This window comes from Perca fluviatilis, chromosome 19, assembly GCF_010015445.1.
Source record: "Perca fluviatilis chromosome 19, GENO_Pfluv_1.0, whole genome shotgun sequence".
Classification (NCBI taxonomy): domain Eukaryota; kingdom Metazoa; phylum Chordata; class Actinopteri; order Perciformes; family Percidae; genus Perca; species Perca fluviatilis.
In genome coordinates this window covers 1,681,769-1,704,118 of record NC_053130.1, presented here as the reverse complement: position 1 = coordinate 1,704,118, position 22,350 = coordinate 1,681,769, and the positions used below count along the sequence as shown (strand labels likewise).

At 40.9% G+C, this 22,350-nt stretch overlaps 2 protein-coding genes across 2 annotated transcripts; both read left to right on the top strand.

Moving 5' to 3' along the window:
- The first annotated feature begins 13,069 nt into the window (after positions 1-13,069).
- Positions 13,070-15,541, top strand: LOC120548439 (nuclear factor 7, brain-like). Its single transcript, XM_039784699.1, has 2 exons — positions 13,070-13,115; positions 13,453-15,541. The coding sequence occupies exon 2, from the start codon at positions 13,470-13,472 to the stop codon at positions 14,871-14,873; it is 1,404 nt and encodes a 467-aa protein (XP_039640633.1). The 5' UTR covers positions 13,070-13,115; positions 13,453-13,469; the 3' UTR covers positions 14,874-15,541.
- Positions 15,542-19,421: 3,880 nt separating this feature from the next.
- Positions 19,422-21,367, top strand: LOC120548441 (nuclear factor 7, brain-like). Its single transcript, XM_039784701.1, has 2 exons — positions 19,422-19,547; positions 19,909-21,367. Exon 2 carries the CDS (start codon positions 19,926-19,928, stop codon positions 21,315-21,317), a length of 1,392 nt encoding a protein of 463 aa, XP_039640635.1. The 5' UTR covers positions 19,422-19,547; positions 19,909-19,925; the 3' UTR covers positions 21,318-21,367.
- The last annotated feature ends 983 nt before the right edge of the window (positions 21,368-22,350 follow it).

Sequence of the window (22,350 nt, the reverse complement as noted above, 5' to 3'; positions counted from 1 at the left end):
ATGATGCTCAGGGCCGGCCCTAGACTTTTGATGGCCCTAAGCAGGATTTGGTTTGGGGACTCTCCACATTGTAACACGTTGCCACTGCACTTGGCACTAAACCAACTTGTGTATTATAAATATTAGTTTAAGCACTCATAATGTACAAATACGCATTTAAAGAATAATGTGAGAGCTATTAGCAGCAACACTATCTTTACATAGACTGGCTCTGTTATGAGCTCTATTGTGGGACATTTCAAGCACTCTTGGGGGCCCTCTGGTAGCCGTGGGGCCCTAAGCAGCCGCTTAGGTCGCTTATGGGTCGGGCCGGCTCTGATGATGCTAATGATGCTAATGATGCTAATGCTACCCAAACTGTTTCAACGTGTTGTTGTTTTTCTTGTGTTTTGGCAGTGGTGGAATGTAACTAATTACTTAAAAAGGTCATTTTTTTTTTTTTTACGTCATGTAACATGACCCCATGTAGCGTAAAAAAAACGCAAAAAAATACATTTGCAAATGTATCTTAATTTTACAAAAACTTAACTTAAAAAAGTGCCAAAAAATGTTGTCGTTGCTGTTGTTGTGTTTTAGCAGTGGTGGAATGTAACTATATGTATAAATAATAATGCTGCTCAACGAAGCTGGAGGCAGCAAAAAAAACACCGCTGGCTAAACTATTTAAAAATCGTGGGTTTGTTCAGGACACCCACGTCTGTCTCCAGCAATGATGACGCAGTGATTAGTGATGATTCTCTCCAACCAATCAGGAGTCTGCAGGTTTGCACGTCACCTTTTGGTTTCGCCTCAGCTCGCTGGAAAACTCCACGGAGGTGAGACTAAATAAAGTTCCTGTTGGCCGGTACCAGGGACTTATTATCATAAAAAGGCGAGTAGAGTCGAGGCGAGAAAGTACCATGTGATGGAAAAACTGCATAAATGTGTCACCTAAAAATCCTCAGTCTGAAACACAGGTGACTCACACACACAGACACACACACACATACAGGCACACACACACTAACTCCACACACAGACACACACTAACTCCACGCACACACACACACACACACACACACACAACCTCACAAACACACACACTAACTCCACAAACACACACAGACACACACACACATAGTGCGTGGCACTATCTTTGTGGGGACAAGTCATTGACATAATGCATTCCCTGGCCCCTTACCCTAACCTTAACCATCACAACTAAATGCCTAACCTTAACCCTTACCCTCACCCTAACCATAACCTAATTCTATCCATAATCCTAAAACCAAGTCTTAACCCTCAAACAGCCCTTTAAACTTGGGGAGTCCAGCATTTTGGCCCAACAAAGCTGTAGGGACCCCACAAGTATACTCACGGTTTTTGGACCCCACAAATGTAGTTAAACAAGACAGACACACACACGTACAGACAGACGCACACACGTACACACAAAAGTTCTGCATGGAGTCTCCTCAGAACCATAAATCTACCACGTTTGTGTGTGTTCTTGTTTAACTATATTCATGGGGTCCAAAACCTGGCAGTGCAGTATACTTGTGGGGTCCCAACTGCTTTGTGGGGCCAAAATGCTGGACCTAATTGAAGTTAAGGGCGTGGTTACAAGACTTTTTAGGATAAGTGGATATGAATAAGTTTAGGTCGCTTGTAAAACGCCCAGATTGGGTGGGTACTCACGAGGGTCACGGGCACAAGGGGACCACTGGTGTGAATAAAACACTTTAAAAAACTCCTTAAAAAACCGGGTTCAGTTAAATAAAAAAGCGGTGGCTGTTTAAAAGACGGCCAGATATTAAAAGAAGGTTAAAAGAACCACTGGACAGGAAGGACAGCGGGAAATTAAAAACTTTAAATAAAAGGTCACCTCCACAACTACCCAGGTGTCTCTCCTAGAGAAATAATAAAGTAAAAAAATATATAAAATATACACACATACATATACACATACATACATACATACATATACACACATATATACATATATATACATACACATACACACATATCCACATATATATACACATACACACACACACACATGCATACACACACATGCTAGGAAATGCATAATGTCAATGGTGGGTCCCCACAAAGATAGTGAGACGCACTATGTGTGTGTGTGTGTGTGTGTGTGTGTGTGTGTGTGTGTGTGTGTGTGTGTGTCAGCAGTGTGGCGGTGTTATCCATGTGTTGAGCGGCTGATTGCTGACCTCAGGTGTGGCTCCGGGCCACACCCAGCTGTAACAGAAAATCGTGTCTCCGTGGGAACGCAGTCTCACCATTTCATGCCACTGGCTCTGCAGAATAGAATATTTGCAGCTCGCAAAGAAACTGCCACATGTTTTAATATGAAATGAAGTTAACTGTAAACTTTGTTACATTTTGGACCATCCGGCTCTCCATACCCTCGAAGGTCAAGAACTGAATCTCACTAACACACAGACACACACACACACACACACTAACTCCACACACACACACACACACTAACTCCACACAGACACACACAAACACTAACTCCACATACACACACACACACACACACACACACACACACACACCACAAACACACACACTCAAAGGTCAAGAACTGAATCTCACTAACACACAGACACACACACACACATACGCTAACTCCACACAAACACACATACACACACACACACTAACTCCACAGACACACACACTAACTCCACACACACACACACTCAATGGTCAAGAACTGAATCTCACTAACACACAGACATACACCCACACACACATTCACTAACTCCACACACACACACACACACACACACTAACCCACACACACACACACTAACTCCACAGACACACACACACACACTCGAAGGTCAAGAACTGAATCTCACTAACACACAGACACACACACACACATACACACTAACACACACACACACACACACACTAACTCCACACACACACACACACACACACACTAACTCCACACACACACACACACACACACACACACAGAGGAAATAATAAGTTGTGAGCTGCAACGTCTGCCCTACATTGCCAATGCAAATGTCCAATTTACATTGATTGAGTAATAGGCCAAGACGTGTCTACATTGATTACAGCTCCCCTGCGTTGATTAGAGCACTCCTACGTTGATTACAGCGCCCCTACGTTGATTACAGCGCCCCTACGTTGATTAGAGCGCCCCTACGTTGATTACAGCGCCCCCTACGTTGATTACAGCACCCCTACGTTGATTACAGCACCCAAAAAAAACCTCCCACGTTGATTACAGCCCTCACGTTGATTAAGCGCCTACCGTTGATTAGAGCACCCCTACATTGATTACAGCACCCCTACGTTGATTACATCACCTCTACATTGATTACAGCGCCCCTACGTTGATTACAGTGCCCCTACGTTGATTACAGCGCCCCCACGTTGATTACAGCACCCCTATGTTGATTACAGCGCCCCTATGTTGATTACAGCTCCCTACGTTGATTACAGCACCTCCTACATTGATTACAGCACCCCCTACGTTGATTACAGCGCCCGATTCTTTGAAATGAATGGCCGCATTGCATTGGGGGATATCGGCTTTGAATGTGTTTAGCTCGGATCATATCATAATGTTCTGTATTACAGCATATACTGTAATATCTCACCGGTAATAAGACCGAAATAATATTATTAAAATATAGAAATGAATACCAAGATAACATCTAAATAAATGTTGATATATGTAGCGTTATAGTTTAAAAAATATAAATAAACAAAAAAGCAACCCAGCTTCCCTGGCCCAAATAGACCGAAATAATAACATTAAAAGAAATGCATATAAACCATGATAAGATCTCGTGAATAATGTCAATTAAAACAGCGGTTATTGGGCTAAAAATACCAATAATAAAACTGTCACAGATTTCGAGTTAAGGGGGGGCGTGTTTTTTCTTTCATCGATATCCGACAGTGAGGTATTAACATGAATGTCTATCTGACGGACCCCCTCGTCGAAAAACAACGTCAAAGGGTACACCTCTTTCGTTGAAACTTGACGCCAGGGTTCCTTGACCATGCGTCATACATTTGACGAGTAGGGAGTGAGACTGTGTTGACTTTAGGGAGGAGAGAGACTGAAACAGGATGAACCCGCTCTGCAGCTGCAGCCAACTGAAGTAAAGGTACTAATACACAGAGTAGAAACACTATGTTACTTCAGTAAAAGTACTAATACACAGAGTAGAAACACTCTGTTACTTCAGTAAAAGTGCAGAAGTATCTGCATCAAAATAGACTTAAAATAGCAAAAGTAAAGGTACTCATGCTGCAGTGTAATCGATATTGATTCATAGTTTAAGTCATTTTCTGGGCAGTTTTCAGGATTAATTTAATCTGCTGATTATTATCCAGATAAATCATTTAAATCATTAAAATCACACACTTTATTCTTTTGCTAAACCCAACCCGTCCGCTCTATATGGCGCTCAAAATGCATACAGATAACATGCCACGTGGCTTTAGAAAGGGGCGTGTATGATTACGCTGTGACGTTGTATACAGCGTAGACATACATACAGATAGTTCAAAATGCGTACTGATAACACGCCACTTGGCGTGTATGTTTACGCGAAGTCATGATGTCATGTTGCTCAAACTGTTTCGATAATCGATTAAATTGGTTTGAGTCATTTTTTATGTAGAAATACTTCAGTAGGAAGTTGATAATTCAAAATATAATATAAAAATAAAAATGATTATCATGCATTAAGACCTGAAAATAGATAAGAGTACATGTTACCCCAAAGCCCAGTTTGTTTTGTTGGTCTGTCTGTCTGTGTGTGTGTGTGTGTGTGTGTGTGTGTGTGTGTGTTGTGTGTGTGTGTGTGTGTGTGTGTGTGTGTGTGTGTGTGTGTGTGTGTGTGTGTGTGTGTGTGTGTGTGTGTGTGTGTGTGTGTGTGTGTGTGTGTGTGTGTGTGTGCAGGTTAGGCATTTAGTTGTGATGGTTAAGGTTAGGGTAAGGTGCTAGGGAATGCATTATGTCAATGACGGGTCCCCACAAAGATAGTGCCCCACAAACCTGTGTGTGTGTGTGTGTGTGTGTGTGTTTGTGTTGTTTGCTGTTCTATGTTTTTTAAATGTTTTTATCTGGCGCTTTTTATGTTTTTTGAGAGGTTTTGTTTTTGATGTTTTCGTTACTTTTTTGCAAGGGCGTAACTTTGGGTTCAACATCGGGGGGGGGATTGAGGTCTCCATTTTTTGAGCAAAATTGAAATTTTGAGCATCAAACATCAACATAATTTTCTGCATTCTGGTAAAGCTTTCTGCATCAAGTTATGATTTATGGTGCAAATTTATAACAACAGGTGTGAATGGAGAAACTAGAGCAGGTGGAACAGGTCGCTCCTCATTCCTCAACAGCCAATCAGGAGAGAGATGCCTGAGAGAGGTGGTGACCCAAAGAGACGAGGCTTCAGACTCACATCCACCTGCTAGAAAGAAAACTGGAGACGGAGACTCTCTTATTACAGAGACAGAGAGAGACAGACAGACAGACAGAGAGACAGAGACAAAGAGGGCGAGAGAGACAGAGAGACAGAGAGAGAGAAGGAGAGAAACAGAGAGACAGAGAGACAGAGAGAGAGAGAGACAGAGAGAGAGGGAGAGAGAGAGAGAGAGAGAAACAGAGAGACAGAGATGGATAAATGGATCGCAGGCAAAATTGGTGAGTAGAGAGAAGGGTGGGGGGGTGTCACAGATTTGTGGATCCATGTCTGTTGTCAAGGTGATTCTCTAACGTAAACTTAGTTTTCTATCTGGATAAAGAGACTCAGAGAGGATGGAAAAGGGTTGGTCTGAGAATCTGTAGTCTCTGTCACCCCTGTGAGGAATTCTGGGTAATGACAACAACAGCAGTCAGCAGACCATAATATGTTACAGACCTATGACTAACCTGTAGAGTTGGGCCCAATTAATGGCTAATAAATAATAAGAGCAAAACAACAACACAAAAAACAATTGATTCTTCTGATGTGTGTTTTTTTTGGCGCTTTTTTTAACCCTCCTGTTGTCCTCTGTAAATGTCCTGTTGTAAATTTAACCCATTTTCTATATCACAAATTTGGGTTTCTTTCAACAAAATTTTCAAAGAATAGTAATGTGGATGGTTCCATACGATGTACTTCACAAGTAAAATAAATGATCAGTTCACTGCTTTCATTGAATTTGGGTGTTTTAGCCAATTTTATAGCATTTAGAGAGAAATAAATTGATAAAAGCATGTTGAAAAAGTGACAGAATTGTCAGAAAAAGCTTCAAAAACTTAAAAAGGCGCTGAAAAAAAATCGACAAAGATGTTGGAAAAAGTGACAAAAACGGGGCACCTGGGTGGCCTAGTGGTAGAGCGAGTGCCCATGTAAAGAGGCTCAGTCCTTGACGTAGAAGTTGTGGGTTTAATTCTGACCTGTGGCACTTTCCTGCCTCCCCACACCCCCACCCCCCCTCTCCACCCTTTCATTTCTAAGCTGTCCTGTCACTAAAGGCCTAAATGCCAGAAAAAAATCTTTTAAAAAAAGGCATTTTAGGCCTTTAATTCCACAGGACAGCTGAAGACATGAAAGGGGAGAGAGAGGGGGGAATGACATGCAGCAAAGGTCAGAGTCGAACCCTCGGCCACCGTGTCAAGGAGTAAGCCTCTATATATGGGCGCCCATTTGCCATTTTACACTTACACTTATTTTTTAAGATTATTTTTTGGGCTTTTCCACCTTTATCTGATAGGACAGCTAAGTGAGAAAGGGGAGAGAAAGGGGGGGGAGACATGCAGGAAATCGTCACAGGTCGGATTCTAACCCTGGACCTCTGCGTCGAGGAATAAACCTCTCAGTATATGTGCGCCTGCTCTACCCACTGAGCCAATCCGGCCACAAGCCACATTCTTTATAGATTCTTTGTCGTTCTTTTTGTGTTTTTTTTTAGGGATGCACTGAATCCAGATTTTTGGGGTTCGGCCTAAATCCTGAACCCCCTGGTTGAGATTTTGCTGACTCCTCCTCCCATCCTCAGTCCATGAACTCAGTAAACACATGAATGAAGTAAACAGGGACTGTCCTTCCTTTGCCGTAGCTGAAGTTGCTGCATTCTGGCTGCTGTCTGGAGATTCCTTCATGCACCGTATTCTTTCACGTTTCGTACCAGATGTTGTAACAGCGGCCATGTTGTGTATAGTTTAGGGTCCTCGCCACCACCAGACAAATCTGCATTGCAAATTGAACATGTAACTCAGGGGTGTCAAACTCATTTTCCCAGAGGGCCACACTGGAAAAAGAGAATCACACCAAGGCCCAGACATGGAGAGTTTATTGACGTGCTTTTGTTACTGCATCTCACCTTTTTTTTTTAACAATTTGTAACTTTTATTTAAATTTGTTGCTTTTTGTCCCATTTTTGTTGACATGAAGCTCTACAAAAGTCATCAAAGAGTTCCTTAGCCATCATAGAATTTAGAAAATCAAGCAAAACAATTATACATTTTTTTTTAACAACACTTGTTTCACAGCCTGAATATGAAAACTCTGTCTCTGCTTCTGGGGGAATTTCTGAGTCTCAGAGTCGGCAAATCTGCCATATGTCTGCTTTAAATGTCATATAATTGCAGTTTAAAAAACACTTTCCTGTGTTTTTGGTTTGGCGCACAACTAGGAGGGCCAAAATGTATTGTGAACCCAAATTGATATACGGGCCGGATGTAAATCTGCAACAGGCCGGATTTGGCCCACAAGCCTTGAGTTTGACACATGTGATGTAGCTGGACTTGAATGGCCTTCTTTTGACTGAAAGTTCTGCCAAACAACAACTTTTTCTGCTCACCAGTTCCATGTCCACTTCCTCACAGCCTACTGCATTGAACGCTCCACCTACGTAAACACCTTCCCGTAATCAACGGCCCCGTCATTACGAGAGTGCAAGTGTAGGGTTCGGTTCAGCAGATCCTAGTTTTTTTGTGTCTCTTTCTCTGGTGTTTAGCCGTAACGTTGAGCTCTGATGTGATGTGATGTGTTTGCTCTGCAGGAGATATGGTGGAGGATAAAGTGAAGAGCGCTCTCGGCGTGAAGGACGAGGAAAAGGGTGCCAAGAAAGGAGGATTCATCTCAAAGGTTTTCCACAAAGATGAAAAGAAGAAAGAGAAACCACCGGCCGAGAAGGAAGGTTTCTTCTCCAAGATCTTCGACCACGACAGCGACAAGAAGAAAGAAAAAACGGTGGAGAAGAAGTCGGGGTTCGCCGGTCTCTTCAGCGAACGGGAAGACGCCGGCGATGCCGTCGGCTACGACGAAGAAGCTACAGGAGGAATCGGAGGAATCGGAGAAGGCGAAGGACAAAGTGACACTTTTAATGACGAAGGTACGCGTACACATCTTCACAGCCACATGATAGATTAGGTCATTAACCCTTGTGTTGCCTTCCTGTCAACCTGCAACTTTGTGTTTTTCTGGGTCGAAATTTTAACATCTTGTTGTTCTTTTTCTACACTTTTCTCAACATTTTTGTCGATTTTATTCAAAGTGTTTTGTCACTTTTTGGGCATTTTTTTAATTATGTTTTCGTCAATTTTTTAACAGGTTTTATGTCTCTTTTTCTGATGTTTTTGATGTTTTTCTTGTCACTTTTGTCAACGTTCTTTTGTCAAAGTTCTAGCCCAAAAGCATAATATTTATAGCACTTTAAAGACACTACACCAATTCCATCCGAATAAGGCTCAAATTGTAGCTTAAACGTTGTTTCATGTACATGTGTAAAGGTCTACCAGGCAAATATAAGATCTATTCAGACCCGTAATGATTGTCTTTTGTTGTGTTGCAGAATTGTTGAACGATCTGATGGATGTGGCGTCTAACGGGAACTAAAAGCTGCACACCACACCCTGACTGACCTCTGAGGAAAACCAGATTCTGCTGAAAACACTTTTAACCCTTGTGTTGTCTCCGGGTCAAATTTGACCCATTTTTAAAGTTTTTTTATATCAGAAATATGGGTTTCTTACAACCAAATCGCTCCAAAGTATGATTGATGCATGCATGTATGTAGTATGTAACCCATACAACATTCTTTGCAGGCAAAATTAATACTTCCATTGAATTTTGGTTGAACATGTTTAAATGGTTTAAAACAGATTACATAATTTCTGCCTTTTTTGTCTACAAAAATTGACATTGAAAAAAAAACTTACGGATATGTTTTTAGGAAATGTAATCTGAAGCAAAAACTTGAGAAAAAGAGGGTAAATGTAAAAAAGTGTTTTAATTAGGTCATGTATATGGGATGTATGTTTTAACTGTGGTGATAAATAATAATATATAATAAAGACGTTATACCCAAATGCATTTGAAGCATTTGTATTAATAATATGTGATATTTATATCGAAAAAGTAAAAAACAAAACAAAACAAAAATTTGAAAAAACTTGAAAAAAAAACTTTAATTCCGCTTGGCGCGTAGGGGGGATGTTGGGGGGGGGAGGGGGGGCTTTAAAAAACAGAACTTTGAGTTCTTTCACCCTTGGGAGTGCTTTTCGTATTCTTAATTTTCGTTGCTGCAAAATGCTTGTATTTTGGGGATTAAATGTAACCGTAATCCCCCCGAAATGAGCGGAAGTCACCTATTTTGGGCTAAACCAGAGATCTTCAACAGGGGGTACTCATAGTTGCTGCAGGGGGGGAGGTGGTAGGCACCAAATTACTGATTGATGGTTTAAAAAAAATTTTTTTATTGTCATTCGATTAATTAACTGGAATCCAACATATTATTAGTAAAGATAAATCTGTTTTTAATGTGTAAAACATTGATGATAGGCTTACTGGCCTACAGATCAGGTAGCCATCCACAGATACAGTTTAAGGATTCCCTGTTCCACATTTCAACATTAAAACATGAAGTATAAATATATGAACATGCCAACAATGTTTTGTTTTAAAAGCTTGGTGTTGTATGCACTATTAAAAGGTTTGTGTAAAGGCTTTAGGCCGCCCTACACATTATTGTAGGCCCAGTTTAATATGTAACTCTACTTCATACAATATATATAGTATGTGGTCCCTGCTCGTCTCTCAATCAGGTTAGGGGTCCTTGGCTTAAAAGATGTTGAAGATATGATACGACCGAGCTGTGGACGGAGGACTGTAGCTGGCGTCACGAAGCTCTGTAGCAGTTTAACCCTCCTGTTGTCCTCGGGTCAAATTTTCTAATCTCTATATCAGAAATATGGGTTTCTTTTTAACCAAATTACCCAAAAATAACATGGATTATTCCCTGCAACACTTTCCGCAAGTACAATTACTGATCACTACTTTCTTTGAATTTTGAGTGTTTTATTTAATTTTATAGCATTTGAAAAAATAAATGAAAATGGTTTAATCCTGACTAAACTTAAAGACATATTGTACACCAGTCTCTGATTATCCATCGACATACGTTCCTCTAATATTAGTGAAAATTATTCCTAATTTCAGCTATTTTAACTGAAAAATTTGGTATAGCTTCATAAACACAAGGTTTATTGACCATGAATTCCAAAAATAAGAAACTATAGTGGTTAGAAGTTGGTGTTAGTGGAATTGGAAGTGAAAACGTGTCAAACGTTGAATAAAACGATAAAAACGTGACAAAAACATTGTGGTGGACACTGTGGTGATAAATAATAATATATAATTAAGACATTATTCCCAAATGCAGTTGAAGCTGGGTGACTAGTATTAATAAGATGTGATATTTACAGTATATCCTCAAAGACTTTGGTCACAGAAGCTGTTGACGAAAGACGCTCCGTCGATGTTTGACAAAACACTGACTCAAAAAGCGATATTACATTTCCTTTCAGACATTTATTTACTACTTGAATCATTATATAACCTAAAGACTTTAGTAAACTCATTTCAAACATCACGTACAACACATCATAAGTTAAGGTTTAAGAGATTTGAGGAATTTCAAAAAAGCTGAAACATCAACGTTTCAGCTTTAGCGCCAAATTATCTCGTCACACATTGCTCTAGAAAACATTTGGGTGTCACTGTACAGAACGTTGAGTTTGTTCTGAACACACAGGGGTCAGTTTTACGATTTCCACGTTTTGTTGTTGTGTGCACCGAATTGACTGATGTATAATTCAATCAGGAGAGACTTTGTTTGCAGATATGCAAAAATATTTATTATACAAATGTAATATAAAATGTACAAAGTGTTTTGGAGATTAGACTCCATCAAATTAATAATATTTTTAAAGGGGTAAAGAACAGGAACATAACCCCCGATGGAGTCTAGACACTGGTGGTGGCAGAGGAGACCGAAGACCAGACCGAAGAGGCAATGGAGCGGTCAGCCGGGAGAAACACGAAGACCGGAGGAGGCAGGGGAGGTGGAGGGTTAAGTGCTTTGACTGAAACGACAGCTGAAAGCACAAGGAGAGAACAGATTTAAAGCAGAGTTATAAGGCTGTGATTGGCCCTTGAATTTCGTGTCCAAGTCTGATTGGTTTAACTGAAAGTATCACTCTAAACAGCTGATTTGATTTCAGAAGAAAGAGTAGTGATTGGGTTAATGACGTCTTCCTGAAAGAATTTGCGCTGAGCTTCATTACAACACTCCTCCCCTAGGCGGCACCGCAACATCTTTATTTCTTGGATCTTTTATGATACGTAAAATTTTTTTACAAAAGTGTTTGTTTTTCTACTTTCTTTTGATCACGTTTCCCGATGCTGGGTTCAATCTGTTCGTTTAACAGTTGTTTGGTCTCACTTCATTCTTCAGACATTGTTTCTGAAATTAAACCAGCTGAAATGAAAGTTTAAGATGAAAACACGGACAACAGGCACCAGTGTTAGCATAGTTAACATTGCTAAGCCTCTGTCCTGACCGACAGGTCCTAAAACATCCCCCGCTTCATCGTCTATTTTAAAATACATGGGAGCATCATTTACAAAATGAACATCATGCTGTATTAAAGAAGACGTGAAACTAGCGATTCAGACCATAAACTCATTATGCCAATGTTTACTGAGGTAATAAATCAAGAGAGAAGTAGACTGATTGTCTCATAGACTTCTTTTGGAATCAGTGAAGTCGCCCCCTGCTGGAAGTTAAAGACAATGCAGCTTTAAGGAGTCTCCCCCTGCTGGAAATTGGAGCAGATTGGGACACATTCATCCTCATCTCTTAATCCCACAGTTTCACCAACAATAAACCGTTTATTTACTTATTTTCATGTCAAAAGTGTCAAAACTATTACTACTGCTACTACTTCTAAAAAGGAGTAACTAGTTATGTTTCTAGGCATAAACAAATAGGCTGAAAGATACAAATATACGTTTCACTACAGAAATACCCAAGTCCTTCATGTCCTCCCGTGTCGATGCAAAACTCAGCTGCACAACAGTAACTTTCTTTGGGACCATCACATTCATCTTTTATAGGCTCAACCAACTAAATGAGGCAAACACAACACAATGTCTGCCACCAGCTTTGTGTGGAAATACTTTAAAAAGTTGAACAGTGAAGATGCAAAGTGTGTGGACGCTAACAGAATATGGAATCAGTTTCAGAGTTGCTGCTCTACTGCTGCCTCCATCGCTTAGTTTGTTAGTTTTGTTATTTCCTAACCCTTTAAAACACCACACACTTATGATAAGTTACTGTATACATACTGATTGGTTTATCATTAACAAATGATTAGTTAAGCATTGACTGCATTGGCATAGCGTACAGTAACTAATCATTAGTGGTGAATCACAGTTAATCAGTAACTACTTATTAACTAAACAGTTGTTCCTCATTTATTCCTCATTCGTTACTCAGTAACTACCTACATTTTTGTGTACCTTAAACTGGTATAGATGTCTTTAGGTGTCTAAAATGTGTTTAGCTGCTGCCCTGTCCATGGCTGGACATTGCTTAGCTTCTGACTACGGAGAAGTAGCTCATTCAACCACATTTTACAACATATGAACTGTCCCTTTAAGATAAAACTGATCAGCTGCCTGACAAAGCTCCACACCTTATATTACGTCATCTGAGAGAAACCTGGTAAACCAGTTTGTTCCTGTTGAGTTGTCAGTGAGAAGAGACGCAGCAACAGACAGACGGTAAGATTTACCTTTTATTACAAAGCTGTGACTTTAACTGAGGGATGACGGTTACAGGAAGACTGAAAAACACTCAAAGACTCAAAGTTAAAGTAACCAAGACAATTTTCTGCAGAAAGGAGGGGCACACTGGAGATGTTTACCTTCTGGGCTTTCTGCCAGAAATCTCTTAGGTTTGGACAACAAAACTGCTTAGTTAAGTTTAGGGAAAGATAGTGTTTTGGGTTAAAATAAACCCTTTTGGCAGACAGCCCTGAAGGCAAACCTCTCCGGTATGCGAGCAAGGGAAACACAACTGACTTCCTATTTTAACGTCTGCTGTTTCTGCTGTTTTCAGCTGCTCTCAGAGACAAAATGGCTTCTATGTCAGAGAAGGATTTCTACTGTCCGGTCTGTTCGATCTGTCATGAAATCTTTAGAGATCCTGTTGTTTTGTCATGTAGCCACAGCTTCTGTAAAGACTGTCTGCAGAGCTGGTGGACAGAGAAACAGACACAGGAGTGTCCAGTTTGTAATAGAAGATCTTCAAAGTCAGACCCACCTTGTAACCTGGAGTTAAAGAAGCTGTGTGAGAGTTTCTTACAGCAGAGAGATCAGAGAGCGTCAGAGGCTCTCTGCAGTCTGCACTCTGAGAAACTTGAGCTCTTCTGTCTGGACCATCAGCAGCCAGTGTGTGTCGTGTGCAGAGATTCAGAAAAACACACCAACCACAGAATCAGACCCATCGATGAAGCTGCACAACAACACAAGAAGGAACTCCAGGAAACTCTGGAGCCCTTAAAGAAGAAGATAAAGGTTTTTGAAGGAGTTAAAGTGAAGTTTGATCAAACAGCAAAACACCTGAAGGTACAGGCCCGACGCACAGAGATACAGATTAGGGATCAGTTTAAGAAGCTTCACCAGTTTCTAGAAGAGGAAGAGGAGGCCAGGACGGCTGCACTGAGGGATGAAGAGGAGCAGAAGAGTCAGACGATGAAGGAGAAGATGGAGGCTCTGAGCAGAGAGATAGCAGCTCTTTCAGACACAGTCAGAGCCACAGAGGAGCAGCTGAGAGCTGAAGACGTCTCATTCCTGATCAACTACAAGGCTGCAGTGGAAAGAGTCCAGCAGCGCCCCCTGCTGGATGATCCACAGCTGCTCTCAGGAGCTCTGATAGACGAGGCCAAACACTTTGGGAGTCTGAGCTTCAACATCTGGAACAAGATGAAGGACATGGTCTCCTACACTCCTCTGATTCTGGACCCAAACACTGCTAATCCAGAACTAATCCTGTCTAAAGATCTGACCAGTGTGAGACTTGGAGATGAGAGACAGAAGCTTCCTGATAATCCAGAGAGGTTTGATTCACTCTTCTCTGTCCTGGGCTCTGAGGGCTTTAACTCAGGGACTCACAGCTGGGATGTCGAGGTTGGAGACAATACATACTGGCTACTGGGTGTGTTAGCAGAGTCTGTCCAGAGGAAGGGAGGCATACGGTCTGGATTATGGACAATATGGTTCTCTGGATGTAAATACTCAGTGTGGTCACCACCAGCTCCAGACACTGAGCTTACATTTCAGAAGCAGTTCCAGAGGATCAGAGTGACTCTGGACTGGAACAGAGGAAAGCTGTCGTTCTCTGATCCTGATACTAACACACACATACACACCTTCACACACACTTTCACTGAGAGGCTGTTTCCATACTTTAAAACTGGGGATAAAGTCCCACTGAAGATATTACCACTGAAGGTCTGTGTGACAAAACAACAGGTCTGATAGTCTTAACTCTGACGGGGGTGATAATAATATTCACTTCTTAACAGTAAGTACAGTAAGTAAAACTGATTCGAGCAGTACAGGAGTCAGCTAAATAAAACACAACTAAAGGTTTTAAGAAGTTAAAACATATAGGTTCTTAAAGAGAGAGAAATAATACCTTAGTTTTGTGTGAGGTTAACATGTCTTTAATTATTGTTGGTTAAACTATTATTTCATCAACAGCTAAAACAATTAAACGATTATTTTATTGTCACACAACTATTCTTATAATCGATTGATAGTTTTTGTCATTTTTAATGTAATAATGCTATGATGATTTCCTTCTTTTCTCTGTTTTATATTATTATTAACTGAATATTTTGAGGGTTTTAGATTGTTGGTCGAACAAGACAAGACATCATCTTGGGCTCTGTGACATGTGATGGACACTTTATTGACATTTTCTACATTAAAATGTTAATTGATTTTTTCTCTTGCTAAGCTAATGTGTCTGCATTTTAGGACTTTGTTCTTTTTCTGTTTAAAAGTGTCCAACCGAGTAGAAACAAAGACATGAATGAATAATCTGTCAGTGGTGTAATGTGCTCAGAAACCTGTATCCTGTAAAAGTCTCAAAGCTAAACTAGTCACATCCTGCGTCTCAATAAACCGGTCAGTCCTCCAGAGTTGTTTGTCTTTTGTCATGTTCTTCCAACATTTAGAACAGAAAAAAGCATAATTAATTTGCGTTTAATCACAAATTAACTACAGACAAACATTTGATAAATTTAAATATTGTTATCGATTGACAGCCCTAATTATCATTATTACTGTTTGTATAATATATAATATATAATAATAATAATAATAATAATAATAATAATGCTGTGATTTTATACTGTATTGTCTGTAACTGTTACATGTTGTACGTCTGATACTATGTTTAATGTGTGGCTGCTGTCTCTTGAATTCCTGCTCTAGTTTAATTTCATTGGAAAATATACGTTTTGGATCATACGGACCCATTCATGAGAATGCGTTAAAAGATTTCATGCGCAAATGCATTTAAAGCTGGGTGATTTTATATGGATAAATACTGTATTGATGAAGTGACAGAAATAAAAAAGTTGCCCTGTTATGTCTCATTAAAGCACAAATGTGAGGTTTACTTTGTTAAATTGGGAGGCAACAATTTATAAGGTTTTAAGAAAGAAATGTGTTCAACTTTTGTTTTACGGATGTGTATTTAGGAAATGTAACGGAAAAGAGGGTAAATCAAGTGTTTTAATTAGGTCAACAAGTGCTCTGCGATGTATGTTTTAACTGTGGTGATAAATAATGATATAATAAATAAAAAATAAAAATAATAATTACTAAAAAATAGTAATAATAAAGACGTTATGCCCAAAAGCATTTGAAGCTGGGTGATTTGTATTAATAATATGTGATATTTATATCCTCAAAGACTTTGGTCACAGAAACTGTCAATGAAAGAAAAGCTTCTGCCCTGTCCACAGCAGGACATTGTTTAGCTTCTGACTACAGAGAAGTAGCTCATTCAACCACACTTTACAACATCTGAACTGTCCCTTTAAGATAACACTCATCAGCTGCCTGACAAAGCTGCACATCTTACATTATGTCATCTGAGACAAACCAGGTAAACAAGTTTGTTCCTGTTGAGTTCTCAGCGAGAAGAGACGCACCGACAGACAGACGGTAATATTTACCTTTCATTACAAAGCTGTGACTTTAACGGAGGGAGGATAGTTACAGGAAGGAGCTCTAAAGTACTGAAGAAGTGAAATACTTTAACTGTAATCTGCTGCAAACTGAAAAAAACACTTAGAGACTCTAACTCTAAGAGGGCCCTATCTTGCACTCAGCGCAATTGCCTTTGTACACCGACGCATGTTTCATCCCTATTTTGCACCTGACGCACAGCGGACTTTTCCCTCCACAGACGCACGTCGGTAAATTAGGGAATGTATTTGCACTCCCGGGGGCGGTTCAGCGAAAAAAGGAGGCGTGTTCCGGCGCAAACGTTCCCTGGTGCTATTTTGCAGTTTCAGAAAACAATTCCGCCACTGACCAGGAAAAACCTGGTCTAAAGTCAGTGGCGCTAGTCTAAAGTCAGTGGCGCGTTATTCAGATGCTATTTTAGGGGCGCATGCTTGGCGATAATGTAGCGTGTGCACAACGCGCATACACTTTGCTTCTCTCATCTAAACAGATGCAGCAGTTCCCATTTTTGCAAACCATACATAATTACAAAGAAAAATATTACTGAACATGCGCTTCAGGTGTTTTGATAGGTCAGGAGGCACTTTACAGTACAGTCCTCAAAAAGTTGCAGCATTCTTTGTGGCTTGTTGTGTTTTACACAACATTTCCATGAATCATGGATGTGTTGATGACATAAATGAGGAAATATTAGAGGACTTAAGGAGACGTGATGTTGAACTACGGCGGGATTGGACACTCCGGCGGAATCTGGTCCGGGAGTGGCAATGCGCGATGTGCTCCTGGTGGAGCGGGTGGACGGAGATGGAGTGGGGTGAGGAGGAAGGGGCACAACAGGAGCAGGTGGTGCGTTTGGAGGCCCACGCTCCATGGCTGCAGCAATCCTCTCCAGACTTGAGGAGATGCGCCCGAGGGGCCGCAGCAACATCGCCACCTGGCCAAGACGGGCATTTATTACTTTGCCGCATCCAGGACAGCTCCCGCTGGCGTGCGCCAGGCAAATCCACCATTATAATAGCAATCCGCCATGGAACAAGCGCACCTGCTCTTAAAGGGAATAAGAGATGACGCTCTGATTGGTTATTTTCACATTACGCCCAAACCACACCTAGCTACTTCAGACCAACCCATTTTAGATTTGCGCAAGACTCATTTATCCCGCCGTTATAATAGCAACAGCGCCCAAGATCCGCCCACAAACCTACTTGCGTTTTGCGTTTCATACTTGCGTTTCAGATCATTAAAATAGGGCCTTCAAAGTGAAAGTAACTGAGGCAACTTTCTGCAACAGGGAGGGGCACATGGGAGACGTTTGCCTTCTGGGGTATGTAGCAACGTGATATCATGACTTTGTGTAAACATACATGCCACTTTCTGTTATCTGTACACATTTTGAGCTATCCGCGAATATCTATGCTGTATACAGCAGAAGGTAAGTCTGCTGTATCAGCGTAGACATACACGCCACTTTCTAAAGCCACACGGCGTGTTATCACGAGGCTACGGTTGGTTTTAACGTCACATGCAGGAGAAAATAAAAACCAGGTGGGATTAGGAAAAGAAAAAGGGGACGTGATTCCCACTCTCCTGGGTGAAAGTCTTGTGTTTTACCAATCCACCACCCCGACAAACCTCCCTACACGGATTTTCGCCCTTTCATACTACTCGCTACGGCGTCAATTTACACGCAAACGCAAGGTGAATGGAGGCCAAACGGCGTTGATAAACACGCTGAAAAGTGAGTGTGCGTCTTCATAACACACCAATAATGGCATGCCAATTGGCCTGTCATACATACGCCACTTCATGAGATCAGTCTGCGTGTGGATGCAATAATCAGCAGCACAACAGTAACTTTCTTTGGGACCATCACATTCATCTTTTGTAGGCTCAATCACCTAAATGTTAGCCTAACAAATCCAACATAGACCCAAAATCAAGATGTCTGGGAACTCATCATTGGCAGGGCTCAATCCGAGGGGCGGGATAAACGGCTGTCTTTCAAATTCCCTCTGCAAGCAATAGGATAGCACTACAACCAACCAGATAAACGCTAGTTGATAAATTAAACTTTCGCCATATCCGGTTGGCAAAACTCCAAACACATCTTCCTTTTTTTAAGAATGACTTCAGTGCCGTTCTTTGTTCTTTTTTCAAAGAAAAGCTGAACTCCAAGTCTTCCAGAGTCGCGGCCAAAGCTGATTCGAAAGATCGCCATAAACAGAAGCCATCTTCTTTGTTTTCAAGTAGCAGCGAATTCACGTGGAACCATCAAAACTCTGCCGTTCTTATGTTAAGCCCCACCCACAATGTCTGCCACCAGCTTTGTGTGGAAATACTTTAAAAAGTTGAACAGTGAAGATGCAAAGTGTGTGGATGCTAACAGAATATGGAATCAGTTTCAGAGTTGCTGCTCTACTGCTGCCTCCATCGCTTAGTTTGTTAGTTTTCTTAGTTCCTACCCCTTTAAAACACCACACACTTATGATTAGTTACTGTATTATGCATCATGCTGAGTGGTTCATCATTAACAAATGGTTAGTTAAGCATTGACTACCATTTGTGAAGCATTGGCATAGCATACAGTAACTAATCCTTAGTGGTGAATCACAGTTAATCAGTTACTACTCATTAACTAAACAGTTGTCCCTCATTCATTCCTTATTTGTTACTCAGTTACTACCTACATTTTTGTGTACCTTAAACTATATAGTTTAGATGTCTTTAGGTGTCTAAAATGTGTTCAGCTGCTGCCCCGTCCACGGCCGGACATTACTTAGCTTCTGACTACGGAGTAGCTCACTCAACCGCACTTTACAACATCTGAACTGTCCCTTTAAGACAAAACTCATCAGCTGCCTGACAAAGCTGCACATCTGAGACAAACCAGGTAAACAAGTTTGTTCCTGTTGAGTTATCAGTGAGAAGAGACGCACCGACAGACAGACGGTAAGATTTACCTTTTATTACAAAGCTGTGACTTTAACTGAGGGAGGATATTGACAGGAAGGAGCTCTAAAGTACTGAAGAAGTGAAATACTTTAACTGTAATCTGCTGCAGACTGAAAAATACACTTAGAGACTCAAAGTTAAAGTAACTGACGCAACTTTTCAAGAGAGGGGCACACGGGAGACGTTTACCTTCTGGGCTTTCTGCCAAAAATCTCTTAGGTTTAGACAACAGAACTACTTAGTTAAACCCGTTAAACCCTTCTGGCAGACAGCCCTGAAGGCAAACCTCTCCCATATGCGAGGGAGGGAAAGACAACTGACTTCCTGTTTTAACGTCTGCTGTTTCTGCTGTTTTCAGCTGCTCTCAGAGACAAAATGGCTTCAATGTCAGAGGAGGATTTCTGCTGTTTGGTCTGTCATGAAGTCTTTAGAGATCCTGTTCTTCTGTCATGTAGCCACAGTGTCTGTAAAGACTGTCTGCAGAGCTGGTGGACAGAGAAACAGACACAGGAGTGTCCAGTTTGTAACAGAAGATCTTCGAAGTCAGAACCACCTCGTAACCTGGACTTAAAGAAGCTGTGTGAGAGTTTCTTACAGCAGAGAGATCAGAGAGCTTCAGAGGCTCTCTGCAGTCTGCACTCTGAGAAACTCAAACTCTTCTGTCTGGACCATCAGCAGCCATTGTGTGTCGTCTGTCTACATTCAGAAAAACACTCCAACCACATAATCAGACCCATCGATGAAGCTGCACGTCAACACAAGAAGGAACTCCAGGAAACTCTGGAGAACTTAAAGGAGAAATTAAAGGTTTTTGAACAAGTTAAAAAGGAGTGTGATCAAACAGCAGAACACATGAAGGCCCAGGCACGACGCACAGAGACGCAGATTAAGGATCAGTTTAAGAAGCTTCACCAGTTCCTAGAAGAGGAAGAGGAGGCCAGGATGGCTGCACTGTGGGAGGACGAGGAGCAGAAGAGTCAGAGGATGAAGGAGAAGATGGAGGCTCTGAGCAGAGAGATAGCAGCTCTTTCAGACACAGTCAGAGCCACAGAGGATCAGCTGAGAGCTGAAGACATCTCATTCCTAATCAACTACAAGGCTGCAGTGGAAAGAGTCCAGCAGCGCCCCCTGCTGGATGATCCACAGCTGCTCTCAGGAGCTCTGATAGACGAGGCCAAACACTTTGGGAACCTGAGCTTCAACATCTGGAACAAGATGAATGACATGGTCTTCTACACTCCTCTGATTCTGGACCCAAACACTGCTCATCCAAAACTTATCATGTCTGAAGATCGGACCAGTGTGAGATGGGGAGAGGAACAGCAGCTTCCTGATAATCCAGAGAGGTTTGATTATCACATCTCTGTCCTGGGCTCTGAGGGCTTTAACTGGGGGATTCGCAGCTGGGATGTCGAGGTTGGAGACAATACATACTGGCAACTGGGTGTGTTAGCAGAGTCTGTCCAGAGGAAGGGAGTCATACGGTCTGGATTATGGAGAATTAGGTTCTATAAATGTAAATACTCAGCGTGGTCTCTAACAACTTCACGCATTGATCTCCCACTTAAGAAGCAGTTCCAGAAGATCAGAGTGACTCTGGACTGGAACAGAGGAAAGCTGTCGTTCTCTGATCCTGATACTAACACACACATACACACCTTCACACACACTTTCACTGAGAGGCTGTTTCCATATGTTAGCACTGGGGATAAGGTCCCACTGAATATATCACCACTGAAGGTCTGTGTGACAAAACAACATGTCTGATAGTCTTAAGTTTGAAGGTGGTGATAATAATAGTAAACAACTATTCACTTCTTAACAGTGAAGTAAAACTGATTCCAGCAGTACAGGAGTCAGCTGAATAAAACACAACTAAAGGTTTTAAGAAGCTAAAAAAAAGAGAAATAATAACTTAGATTTGTGTGAGGTTAACATTTCTTTAATTATTGTTGGCTAAACTATTATTTTATAAACAGTGAAACAATTATACAATTATTTTATCGTCACACAACTATTCTGATAATCGATTGATAGTTTTGGTCGTTTTTAAAGTAATAATGCTGTGAGGATTGTGATGATTTCCTGCTTTTCTCTGTTTTTCTTTTGCTCGGGTTTAGACTGTTGGTCGAACAAAACAAGACAGTTAAAGACCTAGTATTGGGCTCAAACACACACACACACACACACAGACACAGATATATACACACAAACACACACACACACACACAATTAATAATGCTGTGATGATTTCTTGCCTTTCTCTGTTTCATATTATTATAAACTGAATATTTTGGGGGTTTTAGACTGTTGGTCGAACAAAACAAGACAGTAAAAGACGTCATCTTGGGCTCTGTGACATGTGATGGCCACTTTTCTTGACATTTTGTACATTAAACAGTTGATTGATTTTCTCTCTTGCTAAGCTAATGTGCATTTTAGGATTTTGTTCTTTTCTGTTTAAAAGTGTCCAACCGAGTAGAAACAAAGACATGAATGAATAATGTGTCAGTGGTGTAATGTGCTCAGAAACCTTCCACTGTATCCTGTAAAAGTCTCAAAGCTAAACTAGTCACATCCATCTTCATTGTCTTTTGGCAATGTTGGAGGTAGAGATTGTGCACCTTAAAAAGTGTTTCCTGTTGTAATTGCAATAGTTAAATAATTGATTTTTTTAGTGTGTTTTTCAAATGTTCTAATGAAGGATTTGTGCAATTGAGAAATGTAATTTTCTCTTTCACTTATGTTGTTATAATAATATGAACAGTATATACAGTGTTGTGCCTGAACTCGTTCATTG

Coding starts and splice junctions, on each gene's coding strand:
- LOC120548439 (XM_039784699.1), top strand. CDS start 13,470: ATGGCTTCTATGTCAGAGAAGGATTTCTACTGTCCGGTCTGTTCGATC.
- LOC120548441 (XM_039784701.1), top strand. CDS start 19,926: ATGGCTTCAATGTCAGAGGAGGATTTCTGCTGTTTGGTCTGTCATGAA.